A 26,556-nucleotide genomic window follows, 5' to 3' on the forward strand; every position below is an offset into this window, starting at 1 on the left:
CAAGAGTCTTCTCTAACACCACAGTTTAAAAGCATCAATTCTTTGGCGCTCAGCCTTCTTCACAGTCCAACTCTCACATCCATACATGACCACTGGAAAAACCATAGCCTTGACTAGACGGACCTTTGTTGGCAAAGTAATGTCTCTGCTTTTGAATATGCTGTCAAGGTTGGTCATAACTTTTCTTCCAAGGAGTAAGCGTCTTTTAATTTCATGGCTGCAGTCACCATCTGTAGTGATTTTGGAGCCCAAAAAATAAAGTCTGACACTGTTTCCCCATCTATTTCCCATGCAATGATGGGACCGGATGCCATGATCTTTGTTTTCTGAATGTTGAGCTTTAAGCCAACTTTTTCACTCTCCTCTTTCACTTTCATCAAGAGGCTTTTTAGTTCCTCTTCACTTTCTGCCACAAGGATGGTGTCATCTGCATATCTGAGGTTATTGGTATTTCTCCTGGCAATCTTGACTCCAGCTTGTGTTTCTTCCAGTCCAGCGTTTCTCATGATGTACTCTGCATATAAGTTAAATAAACAGGGTGACAATATACAGCCTCGACGTACTCCTTTTCGTATTTGGAACCAGACTGTTGTTCCATGTCCAGTTCTAACTGTTGCTTCTTGACATGCATACAAATTTCTCAAGAGGCAGATCAGGTGGTCTGGTATTCCCATCTCTTTCAGAATTTTCCACAGTTTATTGTGATCCACACAGTCAAAGGCTTTGGCATAGTCAATAAAGCAGAAATAGATGTTTTTCTGGAACTCTCTTGCTTTTTCCATGATCCAGCGGATGTTGGCAATTTGATCTCTGGTTCCTCTGCCTTTTCTAAAACCAGCTTGAACATCAGGAAGTTCACGGTTCACATATTGCTGAAGCCTGGCTTGGAGAATTTTGAGCATTACTTTACTAGTGTGTGAGATGAGTGCAATTGTGCAGTAGTTTGAGCATTCTTTGGCATTGCCTTTCTTTGGGATTGGAATGAAAACTGACCTTTTCCAGTCCTGTGGCCACTGCTGAGTTTTCCAAATTTGCTGGCATATTGAGTGCAGCACTTGCACAGCATCATCTTTCAGGATTTGGAATAGCTCAACTGGAATTCCATCACCTCCACTAGCTTTGTTCGTAGTGATGCTTTCTAAGGCCCACTTGACTTCACATTCCAGGATGTCTGGCTCTAGGTCAGTGATCACACCATCGTGATTATCTGGGTCGTGAAGATCTTTTTTGTACAGTTCTTCTGTGTATTCTTGCCGTCTCTTCTTAATATCTTCTGCTTCTGTTAGGTCCATACCATTTCTGTTCTTTATCGAGCTCATCTTTGCATGAAATGTTCCTTTGGTATCTCTGATTTTCTTGAAGAGATCCCTAGTCTTTCCCATTCTGTTGTTTTCCTCTATTTCTTTGCATTGATCGCTGAAGAAGGCTTTCTTATCTCTTCTTGCTATTCTTTGGAACTCTGAATTCAGATGTTTATATCTTTCCTTTTCTCCTTTGCTTTTCGCTTCTCTTCTTTTCACAGCTATTTGTAAGGCCTCCCCTGACAGCCATTTTGCTTTTTTTGCATTTCTTTTCTATGTACTGTTTAATAGTTTGATACTAGTAAAAGCTTTGGCACAAGTACATCCCATCCAATGTTTGGGATACACTTACACTACGAATTTAGCCCTGTTTTTGAAATTCAAAGTTACCTGGGCATCTTCTGTTTGGATTTTCCCCATCCGGCCGCGGAGGGTGGTGGGCGGTGTCCAGGTTGGGCGGGGCCTGATGCGCTCCGCCCCGCCTCCCGCAGGCAGGTGCTGCGAGACCACAATTGCCTGCAGACGCTGCTGCAGCACCTGACGTCGCACAGCCTGACCATAGTGAGCAACGCGTGCGGCACGCTCTGGAACCTGTCGGCCCGCAGCCCCCGCGACCAGGAGCTGCTGTGGGACCTGGGCGCCGTGGGCATGCTGCGGAACCTGGTGCACTCCAAGCACAAAATGATCGCCATGGGCAGCGCCGCCGCGCTGCGCAACCTGCTGGCTCACCGGCCTGCCAAGTACCAGCCAGCGGCCACCGCGGTCTCCCCGGGCTCCTGCGCGCCCAGCCTGTACGTGCGCAAGCAGCGGGCGCTGGAGGCCGAGCTGGACACACGGCACCTGGCTCAGGCACTTGATCACCTGGAGAAGCAGGGCCTGCCGGAGGCCGAGACCGCCTGCAAGAAGCCCCTCCCGCCCCTGCGCCACCTGGACGGCCTGGCCCAGGACTACGCCTCTGACTCGGGCTGTTTTGACGACGACGATGCGCCCTCCCTGGCTGCTGCCGCCACTGCCGCAGAGCCCGCCAGCCCCGCAGTGCTCTCCCTCTTCCTGGGCAGCCCCTTCCTGCAAGGCCAGGCGCTGGCCCGAGCCCCGCCCACCCGCCGAGGAGGCCTGGAGGTGGAGAAGGAGGCCGGTGGAGAGGCAGCCGTGGCAGCTAGGGCCAAGGCCAAGCTGGCGCTGGCGGTGGCACGCATCGACAGGCTGGTAGAGGACATCTCGGCCCTGCACACCTCATCTGACGACAGCTTCAGCCTCAGCTCCGGGGACCCTGGCCAGGAGGCCCCACGAGAAGGCCGTGCCCAATCCTGCTCACCTTGCAGGGGGCCTGAGGGGGGGCGGCGGGAAGCAGGCAGCAGCCGGGCTCACCCACTGCTGCGGCTCAAGGCAGCCCACGCCAGCCTTTCCAATGACAGTCTCAACAGCGGTAGCACCAGTGATGGGCACTGTCCTCGCGAACACTCTCGGCCCTGCTCGCTGGCTGCTCTGGCCGAGCACGGAGAGGGGCCCCCACGTGGTCAGGCGCGGCCCAGCCGGCTTGACCTCAACCTGCCTGGAGGCCAGGCTGAGCCTGAGGCCCGGGATGCCAAGGCCACAGATGCCCACGTGCGTACCATCAAGTTGTCGCCCACCTACCAGCACGTGCCGCTGCTGGAGGGCACCACTAGGGCGGGTGCGGGGTCCCTGGCCCCTGGGGCCCGGAAACAGGCCTGGCTGTCCACAGAAGGCCTGAGCAGTGTGCCTGAAAAGCTAGTGGTTGAGAAGGCACCCCTCTGCCTGTCCCGCTGCAGCTCGCTGTCCTCACTGTCCTCAGCTGGCCGCCCGGGGCCCAGTGAGGCTGGGGACCTAGATGAGAGCGACTCATCCCTGGAGGGGCTGGAGGAGTCTGGCCCTGGTGAAACAGAGCTGGATGGGGCCTGGCGGGGCCCAGGGGCCGCCTCCCTGCCCATGGCCATCCCAGCGCCCCAGAGGGGTCGGGGCCTGGGGGTGGAGGATGCCACGCCGTCCAGCTCCTCTGAGAACTGCATGCAGGAGACACCGCTGGTGCTGAGCCGCTGCAGCTCAGTCAGTTCACTGGGCAGCTTCGAGAGCCCATCCATTGCCAGCTCCATCCCCAGTGACCCATGCAGCGGGCTGGGCAGTGGCACGGTCAGCCCCAGTGAGCTGCCTGATAGCCCCGGGCAAACCATGCCTCCGAGCCGCAGCAAGACACCACCGCTGGCCCCAGCACCACCGGGCGAGCGGGAAGCCACCCAGTTCAGCCTGCAGTGGGAGAGTTACGTGAAGCGCTTCCTGGACATCGCCGACTGCCGGGAGCGCTGCCGGCTGCCCTCCGAGCTGGACGCAGGCAGCGTGCGTTTCACTGTGGAGAAGCCCGACGAGAACTTCTCGTGTGCCTCCAGCCTCAGCGCACTGGCCCTGCATGAGCTCTACGTGCAGAAAGACGTGGAGCTGCGGCTGCTGCCCCCTGCCTGCCCAGAGCGCGGCAGTGGGGGAGGCGGAGGCCCAGGGCACCGCCGACGGGATGAGGCCAGTGGCTGTCTGGAAGGGCCGGCGTCCACCGACCAGGAGCTGGAGCTGCTGCGTGAGTGCCTGGGTGGGGCCGTGCCTGCCCGGCTCCGAAAGGTGGCCTCAGCACTGGTGCCTGGCTGCCGCACGCTGCCCGTGCCAGTCTACATGCTGGTGCCTGCCCCGGCCCGTGAGGACGACTCCTGCACTGACTCAGCTGAGGGCACTCCAGTCAACTTCTCCAGCACCACTTCCCTCAGCGACGAGACCCTGCAGGGACCCCCCAAGGATGGTGGGCGTTTGGATGGGAAGAAGCCCGTGGGTCGTGCTGCCTCCACTAGGCAGTCTGCTGGGCAGCGGCACAGGGTGGGGGGCATGGGCCGGAGCACAGAGCAGCCCCGGGGGGCTGGCAGTGGCAGGGCAGGGCTGGAGCTGCCCCTCCGGCGGCCCCCGAGCACCTGCAGGGACACTGACAGCTCTCGCCCAGGCCAGGAGCATGGGGATGGGGCTCTGCAGTCTCTCTGCCTCACAACGCCCACCGAGGAGGCTGTGTATTGTTTCTATGGCAATGACTCGGATGAGGAGCCGGCCACAGCAGTGGCAGCAGCACCCCCACGGCGGGCATCTGCGATCCCCCGGGCGGTCAAGAGGGAGCGCCCGACTGGTGCCAGGAAGGAGGTGCAGGCTGTGCCCAAGGCTGCACCCAAGGCGGCACCGCCTGCCCGGGCCCAGCCCAGCCTCATTGCAGATGAGACACCACCGTGCTACTCCCTGAGCTCCTCCGCCAGCTCCCTCAGCGAACCTGAGCCCTCCGAGTGCATGGCCAGTCGGCCCCGGGTCCACAAGCCAGGGCTCACCAAGGACCTGGTCCCTGGGGGCAGGAAGGATGGCTGCCCCAGCCCTCGGGCTGAGGCAGAGCTGCTCCGGCGTTGCATAGGCTCAGCCTTGCCCAGGCGCCAGCCCCAGGTGTCCGGCCCAAGGCGCCGCCCACCCCGAGAGGCCCAGCCAAAGGAGCGTGCAGCAGAAGGGCCCCGGGAGCGCGGTGAGGAGGCGGCCAGCTCAGACCATGCCTCAGACCTGGACAGCATCGAGTGGCGTGCCATCCAGGAGGGTGCCAACTCTGTTGCCACATGGCTGCACCAGGCCGCAGCGGCGGCTGCACGTGAGGCCTCCTCAGAGTCTGATTCTGTTCTGTCCTTTGCAACAGGGCAGTCTGTGGGTTCCACCCTGCAGCCCACTGTGCATAGGAAGGGGTGTCGGCCAAGGGCAGAGCGCCAAGCGGGTGGTGCCCTGCGGCCAGAGAAACCAGAAGGGGCCCTCACCCAGCGCAGCAGCGGGCCGGAGAAGCCGCGTGGCACTCAGAAGGCCCCAAATGGGGTGCCAGCGGTGCTCCGGGGACATACAGTGATCTACATGCCCACCCCGGCCACCCGGGCACAGCCCAGAGGTGCCCCTGGTTCCCGCATTGTGGCAAGAAAGATGGGAGCGCCCAGCCCCGTGCAGCCGGCAGCCTCCACCAAAGCCCCCAACCCAGGGCAGCAGCGGTCTAGGAGCCTGCACCGGCCTGGCAAGATCTCAGAGCTGGCAACACTCAGCCCCCCGCAGAGAAGTGCCACACCACCAGCCCGCCTTGCCAAGACCCCATCGTCAAGTTCCTCTCAGACCTCACCGGCCTCCCAGCCTCTGCCCAGGAGGTCACCCCCTGCTGCCCAACCTGCAGGGCCCCTGCCCGGCCCCAGGGCCTCCCCAGTGCCCAAGACTCCAGCAAGGGCCCTGCTGGCCAAGCAGCACAAGACGCAGAAGTCACCCGTGAGGATCCCCTTCATGCAGAGGCCTGCCAGGCGGGGGCCGCCGCCCTTGGCTAGGGCAGCCCCAGAGCCAGGCCCCAGGGGCCGGGTGGGTGCAGAAGGCGGCTCTGCAGCCCGAGGGGGCCGCCTGGGCCTGGTGCGCGTGGCCTCCGCCCGCTCCAGCGGCAGCGAATCCTCCGACCGCTCGGGTTTCCGGCGGCAGCTGACCTTTATCAAGGAGTCGCCGGGCCTGATGCGGCGCCGACGCTCGGAACTGTCCGCACCCGAAGCCACCAACCCGACCACCCAGGCTGCCTCGCCCTGCCGCGGCCGGCCAGCACTACCCGCTGTCTTCCTCTGCTCCTCGCGCTGTGATGAGCTGCGGGCAGGCTCCCGGCAGGCCCCGGCCCCGCAGCGGGCCCACACGGCCCGGCCCCGCCCCAGCGAGCGGCAACCTCGGCGCACCAGCTCCGAGAGCCCGTCCCGCCTGCCCGTCCGCACGCCGGCCGCCGGGCCCGAGACGGTCAAGCGCTACGCCTCCCTGCCTCACATCAGCGTGGCCCGCAGACCGGATGCCACCATCCCCGAACCTGCGGCGGATGCCACCCGCCGCAGCAGCGCAGGGGAGGCCGGGCCGCTGCCCAGGGTGGCCGCGCCGGGCACCACGTGGCGCCGCATCCGGGACGAGGACGTCCCGCACATCCTGCGGAGCACGCTGCCCGCCCGCGCCCTGCCGCTGCTGGGCTCCCCGCCGGAGGACGGCCCAGCCGGCCCACCACAGCGCAAGACCAGCGACGCCGTGGTCCAGACTGAAGACTTCGCGGCTGCGAAGACCAACTCCAGCACGTCCCCGAGCATGGAGAGCAGGGCGCCCCCCGAGGCCACGGCCGGCGGCCCCACCTCCCTTCTTGGCAGCGACGTGGACGGGCCGCCCTCCAAGGCGCCCGCACCCATCCCCTTCGTCCCCGCCAGCCGGCACGGCTCCCCCAGCCGCTCCGCCCGTGTCCCCCCTTTCAACTACGTGCCCAGCCCCATGGTGGCGGCCACCGCTGACTCCACCGTGGAGAAGGCCCCCACCCCGGTCCCCACCAGCCTCCTGGAATAGTGGCCGGGACTGGACTTCCAGAACATCTTCTCCTGGCCCAGGACCGTCTGGCTGCCCCTAGGGTGGTCCCAGGACCCGCCTGCCACCCCCAAACCCAGGGCCCCGCCCTCCGAGCCTCACCCCTGCCCACACGGGCCTCGCACTCCCGCGTAGACGCTTGCTTTTGAGCCGAGGCGGCTTCGGGAGGAAAGTGAGCTACGAGCTGGAGCGCGCGTCACCGCAAGGGGGCGCCCACGAAGCCCTGGCGCCCGCGCGGAGACCATCCTCCTGGCTAGGGCCGTCCTCAGCGGTGCCCTTCTGGGTTCCTCGCCCTGCCGGGCCCTGCATTAGCACCACACTTGCTCCCCTCTCCTCTGGGGAACGCATGGGGAGGAGGGGGCGGGAATGACAGTGCCCGCCGAGGTGGGGAAGGGGCTGGGAGGGTGGCGGCAGCAGGAGCCTGCCAGCCGAGGGCGGCGGCTGCGCATGCGCAAGAGAAAGCCTGTAATTACGGGCAGGGCCGGGTAATTGGTTAACTACGGCTTAGCTGGTTTGTTTGCCGTCTCGGCCTCAGCTGGGGGCGTGCGAGAGGGGCGTGCTGCGCCCGACAGAAAGGCCGCCCCAACCCCAGACAGACACGCGCAGGGAGCCTGGAGCACCCCAAAACTGGTCGGGGGAGCTGGGTACACAGGGCGTCCCCGCAGCCTTCGTAAGGAACCAGGAGAGGCAGGCGTGCCGGGAGCGCCGTGGCTGAGGAGAGCGAGAAACGGAGGGGAGGCCGGGGCCTAGCCACCGCCCGGTAGCCAGGCCTGGACTACGGGACCTGGATTGCGCTCTGCGGTAAGTGGTCCCCGCGGGCGCCTGCCTGGTCCCAGGTCTTTGCCTTTTCACCGAGTCTCCTGTTCTTTGGATCTGCGGGCTCCGTGGGGCGTGGCCTCCTCCCGGGGGCCAGCACACCTGCCCGAACAGCCGATCCCACTTCCCTGAGGAGCCCGGCTCTGCTCTCAGCCGCCCTAAGGATCTGCAGTCACACCGCCCTGCCGAGCTGCTCTGGGGGCCGGGAACAGTGTGCCGGTTCCTGTCTCTTCTCTGGGAGGAGGGGAGCAGAGCCAGGTGGAGAGGACGTGCTGAAGGAGCCCTGCCTCTGCCCCCCTCGGACGCTGTGCTGCCGCTCCTTAAGATACACACGCTGCGACATCGCGTCCCGCAGGCCAGGGTTCGGAAGAAGGACGCAGGAAAGGCTGCACCACGTACTCCTCCTGGGGAGAGCGAGCCTGGGAAAGCGGTGGGGACTGAGCAAGCGCTAGAACAGCCACTGCTGACCCTAAGGCCCCTCTCCAGGGCGGATAAGACACCTCTGCAAACGGCTGCTCCCATCCTATCAGCAGCCAGAAGGGGGGAGTGGCCTTCTGAGCTCCTTCTCAAATGTGGGGGCTGCAGAATGTTGCACCCCATCATCACAGGCGAGCCACCCCTGGAAATGGAGAAATGCTGCCAGCTTGCCAAGCTGTGGGGGCCTGGAGTGGAAGCCCCCGTACTGAGTCCCAGGCTGTGCTCTGGCAGCTGTGTGCCTGCTTCCCCACGTGGGCCGTGGGGAGCTACCTCTGGGTTCAGCAGGTCGGCTGCCATGACGGGGCAGAGGACCCTCCCGGTTGGCTGCCCCTTGCCATTCTCTCCACAGGCAGGGGCAGGGCCCGAGCCATCCCATCCTATCCAGCGCCCACCGTGCCACCTCCATCTATCACAGCAGCGGTCCACGCAGCCGCTGGGCTGGTGGGAGCCCGAGGTCCTGATTAGAGTGGCTTCCTGGAGGAGGCAGTGCTGGCCACCGCTGGACAATCAGCCTGAGGCCGGAGCTTGGAGTAACAAAGTCCAAGGACCGCAAACACTCCTGTGAAGCCCTGACCCGAGAGACACAGGGCACCCAGGCCAGACCTCGGCCCGGAGCAGATGGACACTGCGAGCTGGGTGCTGACTTTGGGGCACTACCTCACCACGCTGCCGCAGCCTGAGCCTGGTTGTCTTGGCTTGTTCCCTCCCCGCCGTCTCCATCCCAGGTGCCACAGGACACCTGTAAATACGTACAGCCCCCACCTGTAAAGCCATCACCTGGCGGAAGGAGGCCGCAGAGCCAGGCGTCTCACTGCACCTTTAATAAACAGCTGTTGAATCGCGCTCCAACTGGCTGCACCTTAGTCTCCAGAGGGGTGAGGCAGGGTGGGGGTCAGGAGGGGGCTTTGCAGACCTTCCATCCGAGTCCATGTGCTGCCTGCATAGCCTCGCTCCCCAAAACCAAGTGTACTCGAGGTTGACACAGGGTTTGTTGTGTGCAAGAGTGCCCTCCCTTGGATGAGGAGGCTGCTCAGTGTCCACTGCTTCTTCTGGCGCCGCATCCACACTTTCTCAACACCCGGGCCCCCAAGTTTCCAGTTTTAGGGTCTCTAGGCGTTAAGCAGACACCTTTTTCTCCTGGGATATGTGAGGTCTCCTTTGTCTGCTGTGCGGGGTCCCAGCGCTGCCCTGAACTTTTGGGACCCTGAAAAGGAGGGGCCCATGGGGGGACTGTCGTCGAAGGTACTCAGTGGCCTCATCACCTCTGCTGCTCTGGTCTTCACGGGACTGGTTTTTTAGGGTGAGAGCCCTTTTCACAGTCCTAACCTGGCCCACTACCCACCTGTCTGCAGGTGAAGGTGGAAGGAGGGAGGACACTGGGTGAGAGCTGGGGCAGGGACTGCCTGCCACGTCCTCTCACGGTACCCCCATGTGACTGCATCCCACAGGTGACAGACAGACGAGAGCCTGCCCTGGGGGAGCGCCCAGGCCCAAGATGGGGTGCCAGGGGCCCAGAAAGGTGGCACTCACCCTGAGGGCCACTGCTCCTCACACAACCAGAGCCACCATGGGCTGGGGAGGACACTGAACACACAGTCTTCTGGAACCTCTGGGCCCCCACCAATTCACATGGAAATGGCAGAACCAGAAGGGTGGGTCCCACCAGCTCAGTCTGATTGGTCAGTGAAACAGGGTTGCCAGAGGAAGGGAGGGGAGGACGGATTGACGGCCCTGGGCCCCCGAGCCTCGAAGGAAGTCCAGTCTGTGCTCCTCAGGGCAAGGGGCCTGTGCACAACCCAGATCCCATCCTCAGGGAGGGGTCTATGCACAGTGAGGCCCCACATCGACTGGACAAGCTGTGCGCCCTGGAGTCTCTGGGTGCCAGGGCTTGCCTAGGCCGCAGAACAGAGAGCCAGAAATCTGCTTCTGGGACCCAGGGGCCAGATGTCAGGTGAGGTGTGCCAGGCCAGATGCTGAGTGGAGGACCTGAGGTTCCAGTGGGCCAGGTTATCCCAAGGAGGTGGCTGCCGTGCTGGGCAGAGCCACGTGGCCCACCTGGCTGATGTCCCGCTCCAGTTCCTCGCCCGCCTGCTGCAGGTCTGCACGCTTCTGCTCCAACTGGGCACCCGCCTGCTGCAGCCGCTGGTTCATAGCCACATAGATCCGGCTCTGGAAGTAGAGCTGCTCTCGCTGGGCTTCGGCGTCCTCGGTTCTCCCAGAGGGGCCCAGGGGGTCTATGGATAGGACACGGCAGCATCACTGCCCGTTAACCAGAGGACTCAGTTTACCCTCCAGAGAAAACAATGGACTGGAGGGGACAGGTCACAGGAAAGGCTGGACTCCACTGAACCACAGTCCCTCCAAAGGGTGGGCCCTGGCTCCTGGAAAGAACTCTGACCCTGATCACGGAGCAGAATGGCTCTCACCAGCACTCTGAGCACTCAGGGGGGTGGGAAGAGGACAGGATGCACACTTCCCAGTGACCACACTTCCTAAAGGGTACAGGAGAAGAGGGGAGTCAGGGCGGAAAAGGCACAGGCTCCAGGGTCACATGGACACACATCAAGGTCCTCCTTGCTCTGCCTGGTCCCCTTGTCCACAAACTGGCCAGAAGCTCTGCATTTGATTACAGATCACTTTATCACCTGCCTGACACCAAGGTGGGAAAGGCCAGACAGTGCAGGCGCACACAGAGGCAGACACAGGCCGGCAGGGGCAGCCCCCTGCTCCCTGAATGGCCCCAGGACTGGCCATGCCTCATGGCCCCAACCTCCAAGTGCTGGGGACCTAGGCCTGTGACCCTTAAGCTGGGGCTCAAGCAGCCGCCAAAGACCCAGCTGCAGGCTATGGATAAATAGGTGCTGTGGTTCCTCAGGCGGCCCCATCCAACACAACGTTCTAGGCAACAGAAACGTCCCCAGCTGAGCCCCTCAGCGCAGCAGCAACAAGGGTCTCCTGAGCCTGTAAAATGTGGCCATGTGCAGCAAAGAACAGAATTTTTACTGTTACTTAATTTAAAAACAAATTGTCCCACAGCCACATGTAAGTCAATGAAATTAGAACACTCTCTCATACCCTACACAAAAATAAACCCAGAATGGCTTAAAGGCTTAAATATAAGACATGACACCATAAAACTAGAGGACCATAGGTGTAACATCCTGTGACATGGATCTTACCTATGCTTTCTTTGGTCAGTCTCCCAAGGCAACAGAAATAGAAGCAAAAATAAACAAATAGGACCTAATCAAACTCACAAGCTTTTGCCCAGCAAAGGAAACCAACAGCCTATAGACTGGGAGAAAATAACTGCAAATGATGTGACTGACCAGGGCTTGATTTCCAAAATATGCAAACAGCTCATACAACACAATATCAACAAACAAAACCCGGTTGAAAAATGGGCCAAAGATCTACATAGACATTTCTCCAGAGAAGACATACAGATGGTCAAGAATCACATGAAAAAATGCTCAGCATTGCTAATTATCAGAGAAAAGCAAATCAAAACTACAATGAGGTACCACCTCCTACAGGTCAGTATGGCCATCATTAAAAACTGTACAAATAAGGACTTCCCTGGTAGTCCACTGGATAAAACGCCATGCTCCTAATGCAGGAGGCCAAGGTTCAAACCCTGGTCAGGGAACTAGATCCCACATGCTGCAATTAAGAGCTTGCATGACACAACAAAGACCTGGCACAGCCAAATAAATAAATATTAAAACAAAAAAAAACTCTACAAATAACAAATGCTGGAGAGAGTGTAGAGAACAGTGAACACTCCTACACTGTTGGTGGGAATATAAGCTACTGCAGCCACTGTGAAAATAGCACAGAAGTTCTTCAAAAAACTAAAAACAGAGGTACCATATGATTCAGCAATCTCACTCCTGTGCAAATATATCCAGATGAAACCATAATTCAAAAAAACACATGCACCCCAATGTTCAAGGCAGCACTAGTTACAACAGCCAAGATATGGAAGCAAGCTAAATGTCCATCGACAGATAAATGGATAAAGAGGAATAAAAAAGGTACGGTAAGAAAAGAAAAGGATATGGTGTATATATACACAATGGATTACTACTCAGCAGTGAAAAAGCACAAAAATATTGTCACTTGCAGCAACATGGATGCAACTAGAGATTACCATACTAAATGAAGTCAGAAAAAGACAAATACTGTATGATATCACTTATCTGTGGAATCTAAAATATAATGCAAATGAACTTATCTATGAAACAGAAACAGGGTCGGACATAGAGAAAAGACTTGTGGTTGCCAAGGGGGAGGGACAGCAAGGAAATCAACCCTGAATATACACTGGAAGGACTGATGCTGAACCTCCAACACTTTGGTCACCTGAGGCAAAGAGCTGACTCACTGGAAAAGACTCTGATGCTGGGCAAGATTTTGGGCAAGAGGAGAAAGGGGCAACAGAGGATCAGATGGTTGGATGGCATTAGAAACTCAATGGACATGAGTTTAAGCAAACTCCGGGAGATGGTGAAGGACAGGAGATGGTGAAGGGCAGGGAAGCTTGGCGTTCTGCAGTCCATGAGGTCACAAAGACACGACTGAGCGGCTGAACAACAAACACAAAGGGGAAGCGGGATGGTGGAAAGAATGACTGGGAGTTTTGGATAACCATATGCAAACTATTATATACAGGATGGATAAACAACAAGGTCCTGCTGTATAGCACAGGATTTTCAATATCCTGTGATAAACTATAATGGAAAAGAATGAGTATGTGTAACTGAGTAACTCTGCTATAAAACAGAAATTAACACTGTAAACCAACTATAATTTAAAAAAAACAAAAAGACACAAAGACGAACCCCCCAAAAAAGTCCCAACGTGTTTCTCACCTTCTGACATCCCACAAGCCTTATACTGATCCTCTCTACCCATTAGAATGGCCTGAGGACAGGCACTTTCATCTTTTTTTTTTTTTCCCCCTTTTCTTGGCTGTGCCACGTGGTATGTAGATCTTAGTTCCCCGACCGGGGATTGAACCCATGCCCCCTGAAGTGGAATCGCAGAGTCCTAAGCATTGGACGGACAGGGAAGTCTCAGGGACTTTCAACGTTCAGATCTACCTCACCACCTCAGTGATTAGAATAGAACCTGGCCCATAAGAGGTTCTCAATAAAGTTGAACGAATAAACGAAACTCATAGAGAACACAATATTCAGACTACAACTGTATGTCGGACCCTGCAGTCAATGTTCTCCGTTTATCTTCTGAGCAAAGGGTGGACACTCTTTCTCTGCAAAAGGCCAGACCTAAGTATTTTGGGTACTGTAGGGCCAGACAGTCTCTGTCCTGACCATTTAACTCTGCCAGTTCGTCTCAAAAGCAGCCAGGTGCCTCCCTTCTCGCTGGGGTCTCCGGAGCGCCCCTCCCCTGCACGACCTGGGCTTCCCCTACCTTCCCGGGCCAGTGCAGTGAAGACGGGGTCCTCGGCGGGCGCCCCCCGCACGTCCTCCAGGATCTGCTCTACCGTGGGGGGCGCCGGGCGGGTGGGCAGCACCACGCGCTTCTTGGCCTTGGAGCCCATTCCTGCAGGCTGCAGAAAAGAGCGTTGACCGCGCAGTTCCTGCCGCCCGGCAAACTCCCACACACGCTCCGGAGCCCCGCTCCCGGGGAAGCCGGCCCTGCCTCGATCCTCCCAAGGCGGAACAGCACGCGGTCTGGGGCTTCAGTGTCCGGCTCCACTCAAGACAAGTTTCCAGCAGAAGATCCACCTGGCCGCGGGTACTCAGCCGCCACAGCTGCCGAGAGGCCACTTCCGCTTCCGGTCGGCCTGCGGGCCCGCCCTATAGGCACGTGATGCGCACTTCCGGCCTTCTCGGGTTCCCGCCTGCCGCGAAGCCAACCCCCCTTTAAAGGGGCCACGCCCGAGAGAGTTTCGGTACCACTGGACCAGAATGTGTGGGGCTTCTCTGATAGCTCAGTTGGTAAAGAATCCAGCTGTAATGCTGAAGACCCCAGTTCTATTCCTGGGTCGGGAAGATCCCCTGGAGAAGGGATAGGCTACCCACTCCAGTATTCTTGGGCTTCCCTTGTGGCTCAGCTGGTAAAGAATCCACCTGCAATGCAGGAAACCTGGGTTTGATCCCTGGGTTGGGAAGATCCCCTGGCGAAGGGATCTTAATACTCCAGTATTAAGAATTCCATGGACTGTATAGTCCATTAGGTCGTAAAGAGTTGGACAAGACTGAGCTAGTTGAAGTGGGGTTCAGTTCAGTTCAGTCGCTCAGTCGTGTCCGACTCTTTGCGACCCCATGAATTGCAGCACGCCAGGCCTCCCTGTCCACCAACTCCCGGAGTTCACCCAAACTCATGTCCATCGAGTCGGTGATGCCATTCAGCCATCTCATCCTCTGTCGTCCCCTTCTCCTCCTGCCCCCAATCCCTCCCAGCATCAGAGTCTTTTCCAGTGAGTCAACTCTTCGCATGAGGTGGCCAAAATATTGGAGTTTCAGCTTCAGCATCTGCCCTTCCAATGAATATTAAGGACTGATTTCCTTTAGAATGGACTGGTCGGATCTCCTTGCACTCCAAGTGACTCTCAAGAGTCTTCTCCAACACCACAATTCAAAAGCATCAATTCTTCAGTGCTCAGCTTTCTTCACAGTCCAACTCACATCCATACATGACCACTGGAAAAACCATAGCCTTGACTAGATGGACCTTTGTTGGCAAAGTAATTTCTCTGCTTTTGAATATGCTATCTAGGTTGGTCATAACTTTCCTTCCAAAGAGTAAGCATCTTTTAATTTCATGGCTGCAGTCACCATCTGCAGTGATTTTGGAGCCCCCCAAAATAAAATCTGACAGTTTCCACTGTTTCCCCATGTATTTCTCATGAAGTGACGGGACCAGATGCCATGATCTTAGTTTTCTGAATGTTGAGCTTTAAGCCAACTTTTTCACTCTCCTCTTTCACTTTCATCAAGAGGCTTTTGAGTTCCTCTTCACTTTCTGCCATAAGGGTGGTGTCATCTGCATGTTTGAGGTTATTGATATTTCTCCTGGCAGTCTTGATTCCAGCTTGTGCTTCTTCCAGCCCAGCATTTCTCATGATGTACTCTGCATATAAGTTAAATAATGAGGAAGGAAGCGACATCAGCCTCCTCGCGCAGGGCCTAGAAGCACAAAGGGTGGGCATCTGGTCCAATGCTGGCTTCTCTCACTGCCTAACAAAGCATCCTCCAAGCCAGTCTTCAACAGTACAGGTTAACAGTACATAAACTGTGAACTTCCAGATGTTCAAGCTGGATATAGAAAAGGCAGAGGAACTAGAGATCAAATTGCCAACATCCGTTGGATCATCAAAAAAGCAAGTGACTTCCAGAAAAACATCTACTTCTGCTTTATTGACTACGCCAAAGCCTTTGTGTGGATTACAACAAACTGTGGAACATTCTTACAGAGATGGAAATACCAGACCACCTTACCTACCTCATGAGAAATCTGTATGCAGGTCAAGAAGTAACAGTTAGAATCAGTCATGGAACAACAGGCTGGTTCCAAATTGGGAAAGGAGTATGTCAAGGCTGTATATTGTCACACTGCTTATTTAACCTATATGCAGCAGAGTACATCATACTAAATGCCAAGCTGGATGAAGCACAAGCTGGGATCAAGATTGCCAGGAGAAATATCAATAACCTCAGATACACAGATGAAACCACCTTTATGGCAGAAAGCGAAGAACAAAAGAGCCTCTTGATGAAAGTGAAAGAGAAGAGTGAAAAAGTTGGCTTAAAACTCAACATTCAGAAAATGAAGATCATGACATCTGGTCCCATCAATTCATGGCAAATAGATGGAGGAAACAATGTAAACAGTGAGAGACTTTATTTTGGGGGCTCCAAAATCACTGCAGATGGTGACTGCAGCCATGAAATTAAAAGACACTTGCTCCTTCGAAGTAAAACTATGACCAACGTAGACAGCATATTAAAAAGCAGAGACATTACTTTGCTGACAAAGGTCCATCTAGTCAAAGCTATGGTTTTTCCAGTAGTCATGTGTGGATGTGAGAGTTGGACTATAAAGAAAGCTGAGCACCAAAGAATTGATGTTTTTGAACTGTGGTGTTGGAGAAGACTCCTGAGAGTCCCTTGGACTTCAAGGAGGTCAAACCAGTCAATCCTAAAGGAAATCAGTCCTTAATATTCATTGGAAGGGCAGATGCTGAAGCTGAAACTCCAATACTTTGGCCACCTGATGCAACAAACTGACTCACTGGAAAAGCCCCTGATGCTGAAAAAGATTGAAAGTAGGAGAAGGGGATGACAGAGGATGAGATGATAGGATGGCATCACTGACTTGATGGACATGAATTTGAGCAAGTGCCAGAAATCGGTGATGGACAGGGAAGCCTGGTGTGCTGTAGTCCATGGGGTCACAAAGACTTGGACAGGACTGAGCGACTGAACTGGACTGAACAAGGCATTTGAGGCCAAGTTTTCTGCAAAATGGGGACATGACCTCCAACCCACGTGGCTGTCATGGGAACACACCAGGTGACGGGCACACAGGGAGCACTCAGTAAATGCCAGTTGTGCCAGTCCCACTGAGGTAACCAGGGGTGTAGCATTCGCATCTGGGCTCTCCCAAATCCACCTCATGGTTGCCTCTCCAGTCTCTAAAACCCCCTCCCCTTAGGAGGGGACTGATCTTTGGCTTCGCCCCTCTTAAGTAGGGTGGGAAGACCTGCTCAGACCAGGGAGGTTTTTCTCTGTTTAAGCAACTTTATAGAAAGTAAGTTAGGGCTTCCCTGGTGGCTCAGTGGTAAAGAATCTGCCAGCAATGCAGGAGACCACCAGAAGTGCAAGAGACTCAGGTTCGATCCTTGGGTCAGGAAGATCCCCTGGAGAAGGAAATAGCAAGGAACTCCAGTATTCTTGCCTGGGAAATCCCATGGACAGAGGAGTTTGGTGGGCTACTGTCCTTGGGGTCTCAAAGAGTTGGAGAAGACTTAATGGCTAAACCACCACCACCACCTACCAGTGGTTAGGGTTCCTTGTTCTCACTACCGAGGGTTTGGATTCAGTCCAAGGTGGGGAACTAAGATCCTACATCCCACAAGCTGCCCTGGCACAGTCAAAAAAAAAAAAAAAAAGCAATTTACATACCACAAGTAGTAGTATTAGTCACTCAGTCTATCAGACTCTGCGGTCCCATGGACTGTAGCCTACCAGGCTCCTCTGTCCACGGAATTCTCCAGGCAAGGATACTGGAGTGGGTTGCCATTTCCTATTCAAGGGGATCTTCTGGACCCAGGGATTGAACCCGGGTCTCCCTCATTGTGACCAGATTCTTTACCATCTGAGCCACCAGGGAAGCCTACAATACCATAAAGTCTGTTTAAAGTGTACAAGTCATTGTTTTGGAAATATATAGACAGTGGACGGTTCACATCAGTGGGATCACACACCCTGTGTTCTTTTATGTCCTACTTCTCTCACTGAGCATTGTGTTCTTGAAGTTCATCTGCAGTTGTTGGGAGTGTCAGTGCTCCTCTCCTTTTCATGGCTGTGTGACGCTCCCGGGTGTGGAGAGGCCACCCTGCATTTTTTCATTCACCCACGTTAGTGGACATTCAGGCTGCTTCCGCATTTTGACTGCTGTGAATCATACTGCTGTGAACTTCCTAGCATAGTTGTTTGTGTGAATGTGTCTTTAGTTTTCTTGGGCATGTGCCTAGGAGTGGAATCGCTGAATTCTTCAGTAACTCCATGTTTGTCTGTGGAACTATTTCCCAAAGTGGCTGCCCCAAACTGGCATGATTTGGGCACTTACCATGTGTCAGGCCAGAAAACTACTTCTTTGGATCCTGGAGAGTATTTGGTGAGGTAGGTGCCAGGTTTAATGCTGTTGCACAAGTGTGGTCACTGAGGCTCTGAGAGGGAGGCCAGATGGCTCTGGATTCACAGCCTGGAGCTAACTCTGGAAGCAGGGGCTGAACTGGGTGGGACTCTAGGGCCGTGGCTGGGACTGCACTCGGAGGGCAGCTGGCTGCTGCTCTTGCTTCCAGTGGGTCCAGCTTCAGCCCTTGACCTCATTCCCATTACTTTCCAGCTTGAGGCTGCCCAACCTGAGCCTAGTGGCTCAGCAGGTGCCCAGGGTCCCTGGGGAGGAGTATCTCTGGGGCTCCTGCAACAAACCAGGACTGACTCCATGGAGTTCAAGTGAAGCCTGTGGTCAAGGCACAACCAACCAGGACAGCCTCCATTTCCTTGTAGAAACTGCCTCCCAGCTCTGAAAATCAGAAGCAATGAGGAATGTGTCCCCACCCCATAGATGTGTGTGAGGACAGAGGAAGGACTCTCAATAGCTCCATCCATGCCCTCCCTACCCCAGCCCCACCCTCCCTGCACTTTGGGATCCTCCTTCAGTTCCAGAGAAGTGGAGAACCCACTTTCCAGATGGGGAAGTGGAAGCCTGGGGGAGTGAGAGCATTGTATCTCCAGTTCATGATTCCCTCAGCCTCCCAAGGACCTCAGAAAAACAGAGAAAAGTGCAATTAATTATTGGAAGCCAGTAGACAGGCCATGTGGGTAGATCTGCAATTGTCATTTGTGGATAACACTTCTGTTAGTTCTCGGCCTTAAAGAGAAACTCATGCATAAGGGTGGCAAAGGTGGGACTTCCCTGGTGGTCCAGTGGTTAAGAGTCCGCTTTGCAGTGCAGGGGACACAGGTTCAATCCCTGGTCCGGGAAGATCACACATGCCATGGAGCAACTAACCCCATGTGCCACAACTACTGAAGCCCGAGCACCTAAAGCCTATGCTCCACAGCAAGAGAAGCCACCACAACGAGAAGCCCACGCACTGCAACTAGAGAAAGCCTGTGTGGAGCAATGAAGACCCAGTGCAGCCAAAATTAAATTAAAAAAGGATGGGAGAGCAGTAAGAGCAGGCCAGGACACTTCAGGGCACTCAGAGGCTTTGCCACAGCTGTCATTCAGGAGCCCACCAGCCCCCACCCCCCAGGACATGGGCTCTGGACTCCACTGACCCCGACCCTTTCTCCAGGGATAGACATGGTATGCATGGGACACCCCCACCCCCAACAGCAATCGCACCGTGGGGAAGAGAGTGGTGCTCTAAGGACCCCACAGACTTCCACCTTCTATTCAACCTTTATTTGCAAATTCTGCACAGTCAGAGGATGAGGTGCCCGAGAGGAGACTCTGGACCGTGTCGTCTGCTCCACCTCTCCCTCCCTCCACTCTGGGACAGGGAAGGGATATTGGGGTATCGGCCCCCCGCCTGGTTCCCGCCCCCCCAACCCACACCACCCAAACTATGCAATGAGACTTCTCTCTCTCTCTTTGACCTTGACTTGCCAAGTCCGGGGTGCAGGATCCCACGTGGCCACCCCTGGCCTGTGCCTCCGAGGCTGCCAGGACCTTCCCGGGGCAGGTTCCTATGGGGCGCCAGTCTGGACAGGAGGATGGGGGTGCCCACCAGGGCTTGAGCAAGGTGCATGTTGGCTGTCCTTGTCAGCTGGCTCTGGGTTCCAGCCTGCTGCGGGCTCTGGAGTGGCAACTGGAGTGGCCCCCTGTCCTAGGGGGTCCCATCCATGGCAGCAGGCAGCCCGTGAGGAGAACATGGCAGAGGAGGGGGTGTCCCAAATGCCATGGCCAGCAGGGACAGTACCACGGCCTGGGCTGGGCCATGGGGGTAGGGACAGGCAGTCGCCGTGGAGTGGGAATGGCCCTCAGCGGGGTGGAGGCCCGAGCAGGAGCCCTGCTGCTCGTCCAGCATGGACTGTGGAGGGCAGGCAGTGCAGTCCAGCGGGGAGCTGCCTCGGCAGGTGTAACAGGATGAGTGGCAGCTGGAGCAGACCCGCATGGCAGGCACAGCTGAGTGCCCGGGTCCAGCGGTCACCGCCTGCTGGGTGTGGTTGAAGTACCTTGGCGGGCAGTAGGCGAGGCAAAGGTGGCCCAGGATGTAGGCGGGGCTGTGGCACTCTGCATGAGGGACAAACACGTCCATGGGGCTGTGAGGCTGAGACCTGCCACCCCGGCCTGCCCGCCCCTCCACCCCAGGCCGCACACGCACACTGCCCCTGCTGCCACCTCCCTGCAAATGGGCCATGCCACGCCGGGCACTCACCCTGGCACAGCCCCTCTGTGTCCCTCTGCACACACGCGTTGCTGGTCACCTGGGGGCCCGAGGGCCGCGCTGTCATGTCCTCAGCCGTCCCGTAGAGCAGCAGCGTGTAGCGGTACAGCGTCCCTGGGCAGGGGTCGTGGTGGGTACGGGGCGGAGCGGGAGAGGCTGTCAGCAGCCTGGTCATGCCATTCCGGGCCCCCCGCCCTGCCACCCACATCCCATCCTGGACACAGACAGTGCAGAGTTTCCCAATACCCTCTGTGGGCTGGGAACCAGACACCTGGCGTATGCTGGTAAGTGAGCACCTACTGAGTGCCAGTTCCGCCTGCTCAGTCTCTCCCAGGAGACCAGTGGGAGCCCTGTAAGGTGGGGGAGGGGGGGCAGCTAAAGAGGCCCTGGGCTCCAGTCTGCAAGGTGGGTAGGGGTGGAGCCCCAGCCAGCACCCGGCCGGACCTCACCTGTGTTGAAATAGTAGCCCTTGTTCTCCAGGCCCAAGATCCACAAGCCCCGCGGGTCTTCGTCCCAGAAGTGGGTGGACATGAAGATCCAGTTGTTGTAGCCTTGGCTGCTGACGTCAAAGGGTCTGAGACAGACAGATGAGAGGGGTTCATAACCAGAGTCCTGACCAGCATGGCCAATGTGGACAGGGCTGGGGTCCAGCCTGCCTGACCTGGGGGTGCTCAGGCTCCTCCCCATAGGGGCACCCAGGAAGGAGGGAGAGTTTGCACCTAGGGCTGGCCTCTGCCCCTGCACCTGATGGCCACGAGGGTGGAGCGGGTGCCCATGGGGCTGGTGAGGGAGATCTCCAGGTCCCCACGGCGGCTGTAGGACAGGGACAGCTGCACCTGCACGTGCTCCAGCGAACGGATGGAGTTGGCGTGGCCGGCGCAGGCCGACACATTCTTCCTCACGTGCATGACCGGCAGGATGGGGATGGGGGCCAGGGCCTCTCCTGCTGGCCTGCTGGTGGGGGGCCAGGCAGAGTTTGGGCTCAGATCCTGAAGCCTACCTTTTCCTTGTTCAGATGGGTAAACTGAGACCTCAGGGCAAGCCTCCCTATGTCCACTCCCCAGGTAGCAATGGGAGGTGGAGGGAGAAGGCAGGTACAGAAGCAGGTGGAGGAGGGCTGGGGGAGGTGGCAGGTAGGGGGAGGGAGGGATAGGCAAGATGGCAGGAGGGAGAAGAGCTGTGGGGAGGTGGGCACAAGGGCTGAGTTGGATGCAGGCGTCCTGCGGGCAGAGGGGCGCGCTCACGTGCGGGTGTGCACGATATGAATGACACATTTCTTCTGGGGCTGCGTGGGCAGCCAGGAGCGAGCCAGGCCCACCAGCAGCGCAGCGTCCAGCAGCCCGTAGCCATAGTGGTGGCTCACTGCAGGGGGAGGGGCCGGCGGTCACGGCCCTGTGCTTGCGGCGGCCCCGCCCCCCGCCCGGCCCTGCCGCACCTCGGCGCCCAGCGCCGTTTGTCCTCCAGTCCTCCGCCTGCAGCTGCGCGGGCCTGGACGCCCGGACCACCAAATGCTGCATGTCCCTCCATGTCAAGAGCGGGCTGTGAGTGGGCGAGGGTGGGTGAGCCAGGGCCACGCTGTGGGGCGCAGGTGGCTGGTGGGACCCCACCGTCACCTACTTGGCCTCCAGAGCCAGAGCGATCATGCCCGCAGCCAGCGGGGCAGAGGCCGAGGTCCCCGTGTGCTTGTCCGTGCACTGGTGGTGCAGGTCTGTGGTGACCTGGGGGTCACAGACAAGGGTTTGGGACCAGTGCCCGTAGAAACCCCACCCTGCTTCAAAAGCCCCAAGGGCTTCAAGAAAGAGGCACCACAGAGCACAACAGCAGGGCTGGGGCACTGAGTAGACAGGAGGGTGCGTGAAGGGGTGCCAACCCATGGTCTGGGACCCCACTCTGTGTCAAGTGCCAACGGGGCAGCCCTGGGAGGAGGCCAGTTGGGGGACAGGAGGGAAGGTGAGAGACAGGCGGCTGGGTGGGGCAGGCAGAGGCAGGAGGCCTTGGGAGTCTGGCCGTGGGAGGGTGCAGGGGGCGGGGGAGCACTCACGATCTGGGGGTCCGTGGCTACACCGCTGCTGTAGGTGGTGGTGAGTGTGGAGGCGCAGGCCTCACTGTACCAGGGCACATGGCCCTGCTGGGTGGTGCTGCCCACTGAGAGCGTGTGGATGCTGTTGGTGTAGCCGTCGCAGTTACAGTTGTCATAGTGCAGGCCGCCATTGCCTGATGCCCAGATGAAAAGGGTGCCCAGCCCGCCTCGGCCCTGCAGGAAGGGACCAGCACAGAAGTGGGAGTTGGGGTGGGGCGGGAGCCTCACATGTAGGCCCCAGACCCGCCATGACTTGTACCCACTCACCTTGGTCACTCCACGCCTGAAGGCTTCTCGGGTAAGGATGCCTGGGCCGTCCACCGTGCGGCCGTCATCCTCGGGGCCCCAGCTGGCGCTGTAGATGTGGATGTGCTGTGGCTGCAGGCTCAGCGACTGGGCCTCAATCACGTCGGTGATGGTGCCATCCAGCATGCGCACACCTGCATGGGCAGCAGCTGCAGCCTCGCTGGACACCCTGCCTGTGCCCCGTGCTCTCCCCGCCTGGGGGTGAAGGCGTCGACGATGGGGGGTGCTCAGTTCTCCTCCACCCTGGGCCTGGCACCCTGGCACCACCGTTCAGCAGCAAGGGCGTGAGGCTGGGAGGCTCCCCACCCCTAGTCTGAGTACCTCCAATGCGGGTGTTGTAGGCGACGCCCGCACCACAGAACCTGTTGTTTGCCATTGCCGCCACTTCCCCGGCACAGCGGGTCCCGTGCCTGGCACCAGGGCAGAGACAGGAGCCCATCACATCCTCCTGGCTCCTCGTAGGGAACCAGGGGCTGCCCCCACACCCCTGGGGATGCCAGGCTTACCGGTTCTCATCACTGGGTGTGTATCGAGGCTGGGGGTCTGGGTCGTAGTCATTGAAGTCATAGCTGGCCAGGGGATCCTGGGGGAGGTAGGTGGAGACATGAGGGGGCTGCCACCAGCTGGAAGACCTGAGGCAGCCCCCACCCCATCCCTGCAGGCTCACGTAGTTGGCCCAGAGGTCTGGGTGGTCTTTCTCGATGCCGTCATCCAGGACAGAGACCACGACACCCTGGCCCGACAGCCCCTGGCTCCAGACCTGCAGGATGTTCAGGTCTGACTGCATCTCATTGTTCTGTGCAAGGCGGGGGCCAGGGTCAGGAGGGCTCTGAGATGGCCAGGCCCCGCTGCCCGGCCCAGCCAGCTCACCATGTACCACTGCTTGGAGAACCAGGGGTCTGTGGGCACCACCAGGGAGCGCTTCACCCGCCTCTGCACTGTCTGCTGTTGGAACCACTGCACCTGGTGGTGGGTGGGGGGCAGAGGAGACCACACTGTGAGAGGGGCTGGACCTGCGAGCAGCCTGCCCAACTCCCACCTTCCTGTCCTCACACCAGGATGCTTTAGAGGGCCCTGCCTCTTAGCGCTTCTGCAGATTCTTGGCCAAGAGGCCAAAATCTGATTCCAGGGTCTGGGCGGGCCTCTTACTGGGTCTGCCGGGGTGGGGGGACAGACGTGTGTGGGGGCTGAGGGTTAGGAGGCTGTGTATCTGGGCTGTCACCTACTTGTCCAGGGACCCATGTGATATAGGATGGAGCCAGGGACCCTGTATTTGCTGGGGCTGCTCTAGGAGGTTCCCATGTGCCTGAGGCTCTGCCTTGGGAGGACGCTGAAATCCTCAGAGCACCCATCCCCAAGGGACCCCCACACATGTGGTAGCTGCTGCCCAGGGCCACTGTGGCTCACTCTGCCTCTGTCCACATTCTAGAATCCCTCTCCCCAAGACACGTCCATCTCCCCTTGCAGCGTCCACTTCTCTCGACCACACTCTTCCAGGTGCAGGACACACCTGTATGGCCATACCCACCTCCTGCCTGGTCATCTAGCTGCCCCATCCCCGCCACCTCTCTGCAACTCATTCTAGGCATTCTGCAGCATCACTGTCTATGAGCCCTCCTGCCCCACCCTCTCTGAAGCCCAAGAGGCCCCCTGCCTGTCTGGCCCCCACCAGCCTTCCTCTGCTGCAACCACAGTGGCTGCTGCACCCAGGGCCTTTGCACATGCCCTTCTGCCTGCCTCGGGCCACTCTTCTTCAGACCTTTACCCTTTCCCCCTTTTCCTTGTTCTACTCCCAACCTCTGCCCAAACTGGCTCATGTTCCCCCTCCCACCTCTATCTCAGCAATCAGGTCCATCTTCTGCCCATTTGCTTAGCTCCAGACATGGAAGCTGCCCCTGAATTTTTCTCTGCCCCCCACACCCAACCCATCAGCCAGACCTGGCCTCTATCAAGACCACATCTCCAACCAGCCTCTTCTCTTGGTACCAGTGCTCCTGGCGGATTTCAGGCTGACTCTTGTGAATCAGTCCCCTAGGCCGGCCTCTTTATACCTGGGGACCTTGATCTTTCTGGGTGAGATGCAGGAGAGAAGGGGGGTGACAAGAAATGCTGACAGGGCACCAGGCCCTGGGATGAGTGCTGCACTCACACGTTATCTGTTGCTCTCCACAGATCTTCCCCATCTGGCTCCCCACTGTAGACTAGGGAGCCAAATCGATACCAAGACTCAGAGAGAGCTGGTGACTTGCCCAAGGTCACACAGCCACTCATTACAATTACAAGGATAATAGGAGGTGGCAGAAAACTTTGAGGGAAGGCCAGGCTCACCTTAGGGTCTTTCTTTAGGCGCAGGCGGTGGCCCCAGTGCGGGGTCAGGGACTGCTGGACCACGCCCCGGTGCCGCAGATGGAAATACTGCCCGTCAGGGAAAATCTGGGAATGAAGGGGAGCATGGCTGAGACCTGGTTCCCCTGATGGAGCTCTTCTCAGGCCGGGGCCAGTCCCCTTTTTACATCTTCCCCCAACCAGGTGGCCTCTGGGGGCCCCAGAATCTGAAGTTAGACAAGGCAGGGGTGAGCTGGGGGTCCTTGATATATGGGGAACAAGGGGCCCCCCTCCCATCTGCAGAGATCTGGGTCCCCTTCTTACATCTTCCCGCCTCCTCCCGTCAATCTGGGTCCCGCCCACCTGCCCAAAGTTGACGAAGCCGAATTTGCGCGCCAGGCGATCGACCTCCTGGTAACCCTGGGACACCCGCACTGCCCAGCTGCTGACATAGATGGGGGCCCGGGCCGAGGCCCACCCCACAGCCATGGGGCCAACGAGCGCCAGGCCCAGGGCCAAGGTCAGGCGCAGACAGAGCGCAGTACGGGCGGGCCGCATGGCGGCGGGGGCGGGGCCGGGGCGGGGCCTCAGAAAGCCCCTCCTCCTGGCCAAACCGCCAAGATGGCCCAAGCGCCTGCCCAGCCCCCGGCGCCATAGCAACCCCTGAAAAGCTTCAACTCCCAGGGAGCCTTGCGGCTCCCCCACTGGAAGGGCGCAAAGCTCTAATAGAAGTGTGGGGGAAACACATGCTCAGACCGGTCTTCTGTAGACTCAAACCCTCTGGAGCTTCAGTCTCCCCATTTGTACAAAGACCCGCAATTCTTCTGACCTAGAGGAGCGAGTTCACTGTTGCTATAATTGACCCCGCCCCATATTGGCCCCGCCCACTTCATATACACCCCTACCCCTAGAATAAGCCTTGTCTCCTTCCTAATCCAACCAGAATTGCGCTTTTGAATAAACCCCGCCTCCTATATTTAGCCCCGTGTTCTTGGGCTCCAAAATCAGTGCAGATGGTGACTGCAACCATGAAATTAAAAGACGCTTCCTCCTTGGAAGAAAAGCTATGACCAACCTAGACAGCATATTAAAAAAGAGACATTACTTTGCTGACAAAGGTCCATCTAGTCAAAGCTATGGTTTTTCCAGTAGTCATGTGTGGATGTGAGAGTTGGACTATAAAGAAAGCTGAGCGCCAAAGAATTGATGCTTTTGAACTGTGGTGTTGGAGAAGACTCCCTTAGACTTCAAGGAGATCAAACCAGTCAATCCTAAAGGAAATCAGACCTGAGTATTCATTGAAAGGACTGATGTTGAAGCTGAAACTCCAATACTTTGGCCACCTGATGCAAAGAACTGGCTTATTGGAAAAGACCCTGATGCTGGAAAAGATTGAAGGCAGGAGAAGGGCATGACAGAGGATGAGATGGTTGGATGGCATCACCGACTCGATGGACGTGAGTTTGAGTAAGCTCCGGGAGTTGGTGATGGACAAGGAGGCCTGGCGTGCTGCAGTCCATGGGGTCGCAGAGTCGGACACGACTGAGCGACTGAACTGAACTGAAGCACCGCTTTTCCGATTCTGTCCCTCCTCCTTTATGTTCGGCCCCACTTCCCCTCTGTTTTCCCTAATAAATATCTTCTTGTTTCTCCAGTCAGCTCTGAACTTTCTCCAGCCC

The 26,556-nt window shown here is 57.8% G+C and overlaps 3 protein-coding genes across 16 annotated transcripts in view; 1 reads left to right on the forward strand and 2 right to left on the reverse strand.

Annotated features, from left to right (window-relative positions):
- APC2 (APC regulator of WNT signaling pathway 2) overlaps positions 1-8,855 on the forward strand; it is a 26,268-nt gene extending 17,413 nt beyond the window's left edge. For all 3 annotated transcript variants that reach the window (XM_061423338.1, XM_061423339.1, XM_061423340.1), the window contains exon 15: positions 1,793-8,855. In XM_061423338.1, coding sequence (XP_061279322.1) covers positions 1,793-6,701 — 4,909 coding nt within the window. In that variant the 3' untranslated portion in view covers positions 6,702-8,855. The remainder of the gene's footprint in view (positions 1-1,792) is intronic.
- C7H19orf25 (chromosome 7 C19orf25 homolog) lies at positions 8,819-13,841 on the reverse strand. Its single transcript, XM_061423350.1, has 3 exons — positions 13,680-13,841; positions 13,449-13,587; positions 8,819-10,246 (listed from the first exon to the last, which is right to left on the reverse strand). Exons 2-3 carry the CDS (start codon positions 13,576-13,578, stop codon positions 10,020-10,022), a joined length of 357 nt encoding a protein of 118 aa, XP_061279334.1. The 5' UTR covers positions 13,579-13,587; positions 13,680-13,841; the 3' UTR covers positions 8,819-10,019.
- A 5,325-nt stretch (positions 13,842-19,166) lies between these two features.
- On the reverse strand, positions 19,167-26,493 carry PCSK4 (proprotein convertase subtilisin/kexin type 4). 12 transcript variants are annotated; one of them, XR_009737537.1, is made up of 16 exons: positions 25,202-25,543; positions 24,881-24,985; positions 23,423-23,515; positions 23,220-23,348; positions 23,059-23,135; positions 22,874-22,962; positions 22,514-22,686; positions 22,208-22,420; positions 21,784-21,884; positions 21,602-21,705; positions 21,411-21,528; positions 20,911-21,120; positions 20,616-20,740; positions 20,438-20,541; positions 20,158-20,280; positions 19,924-20,012 (listed from the first exon to the last, which is right to left on the reverse strand). XR_009737537.1 is itself a non-coding variant. In XM_061423360.1 (16 exons), exons 1-15 carry the CDS (start codon positions 25,433-25,435, stop codon positions 20,230-20,232), a joined length of 1,926 nt encoding a protein of 641 aa, XP_061279344.1. In that variant the 5' UTR covers positions 25,436-25,543; the 3' UTR covers positions 19,925-20,012; positions 20,207-20,229. The 12 variants fall into 12 exon arrangements, 11 of the variants coding, with proteins under 11 accessions (XP_061279341.1, XP_061279343.1, XP_061279337.1 ...); XM_061423360.1 differs by having other exon boundaries at positions 19,925-20,012; positions 20,207-20,280; XM_061423361.1 differs by having other exon boundaries at positions 19,925-20,012; positions 20,207-20,280; positions 20,438-20,516; positions 25,202-25,542.
- Between the last annotated feature and the right edge of the window lie 63 nt (positions 26,494-26,556).

The sequence above is a fragment of the Bos javanicus genome, chromosome 7 (assembly GCF_032452875.1).
Source record: "Bos javanicus breed banteng chromosome 7, ARS-OSU_banteng_1.0, whole genome shotgun sequence".
NCBI classification, from domain to species: Eukaryota; Metazoa; Chordata; class Mammalia; order Artiodactyla; family Bovidae; genus Bos; species Bos javanicus.

Coding starts and splice junctions, on each gene's coding strand:
- C7H19orf25 (XM_061423350.1), bottom strand. CDS start 13,578: ATGGGCTCCAAGGCCAAGAAGCGCGTGGTGCTGCCCACCCGCCCGGCG. Junction 10,247..13,448: donor CACTGCACTGGCCCGGGAAG/GTAGGGGAAGCC, acceptor TCCTATCCATAG/ACCCCCTGGGCCCCTCTGGG.
- PCSK4 (XM_061423351.1), bottom strand. CDS start 25,435: ATGCGGCCCGCCCGTACTGCGCTCTGTCTGCGCCTGACCTTGGCCCTG. Junction 22,963..23,058: donor ACACCCAGTGATGAGAACCG/GTAAGCCTGGCA, acceptor CCCTGGTGCCAG/GCACGGGACCCGCTGTGCCG. Junction 20,281..20,615: donor GGGCTACTATTTCAACACAG/GTGAGGTCCGGC, acceptor ACCCCTGCCCAG/GGACGCTGTACCGCTACACG.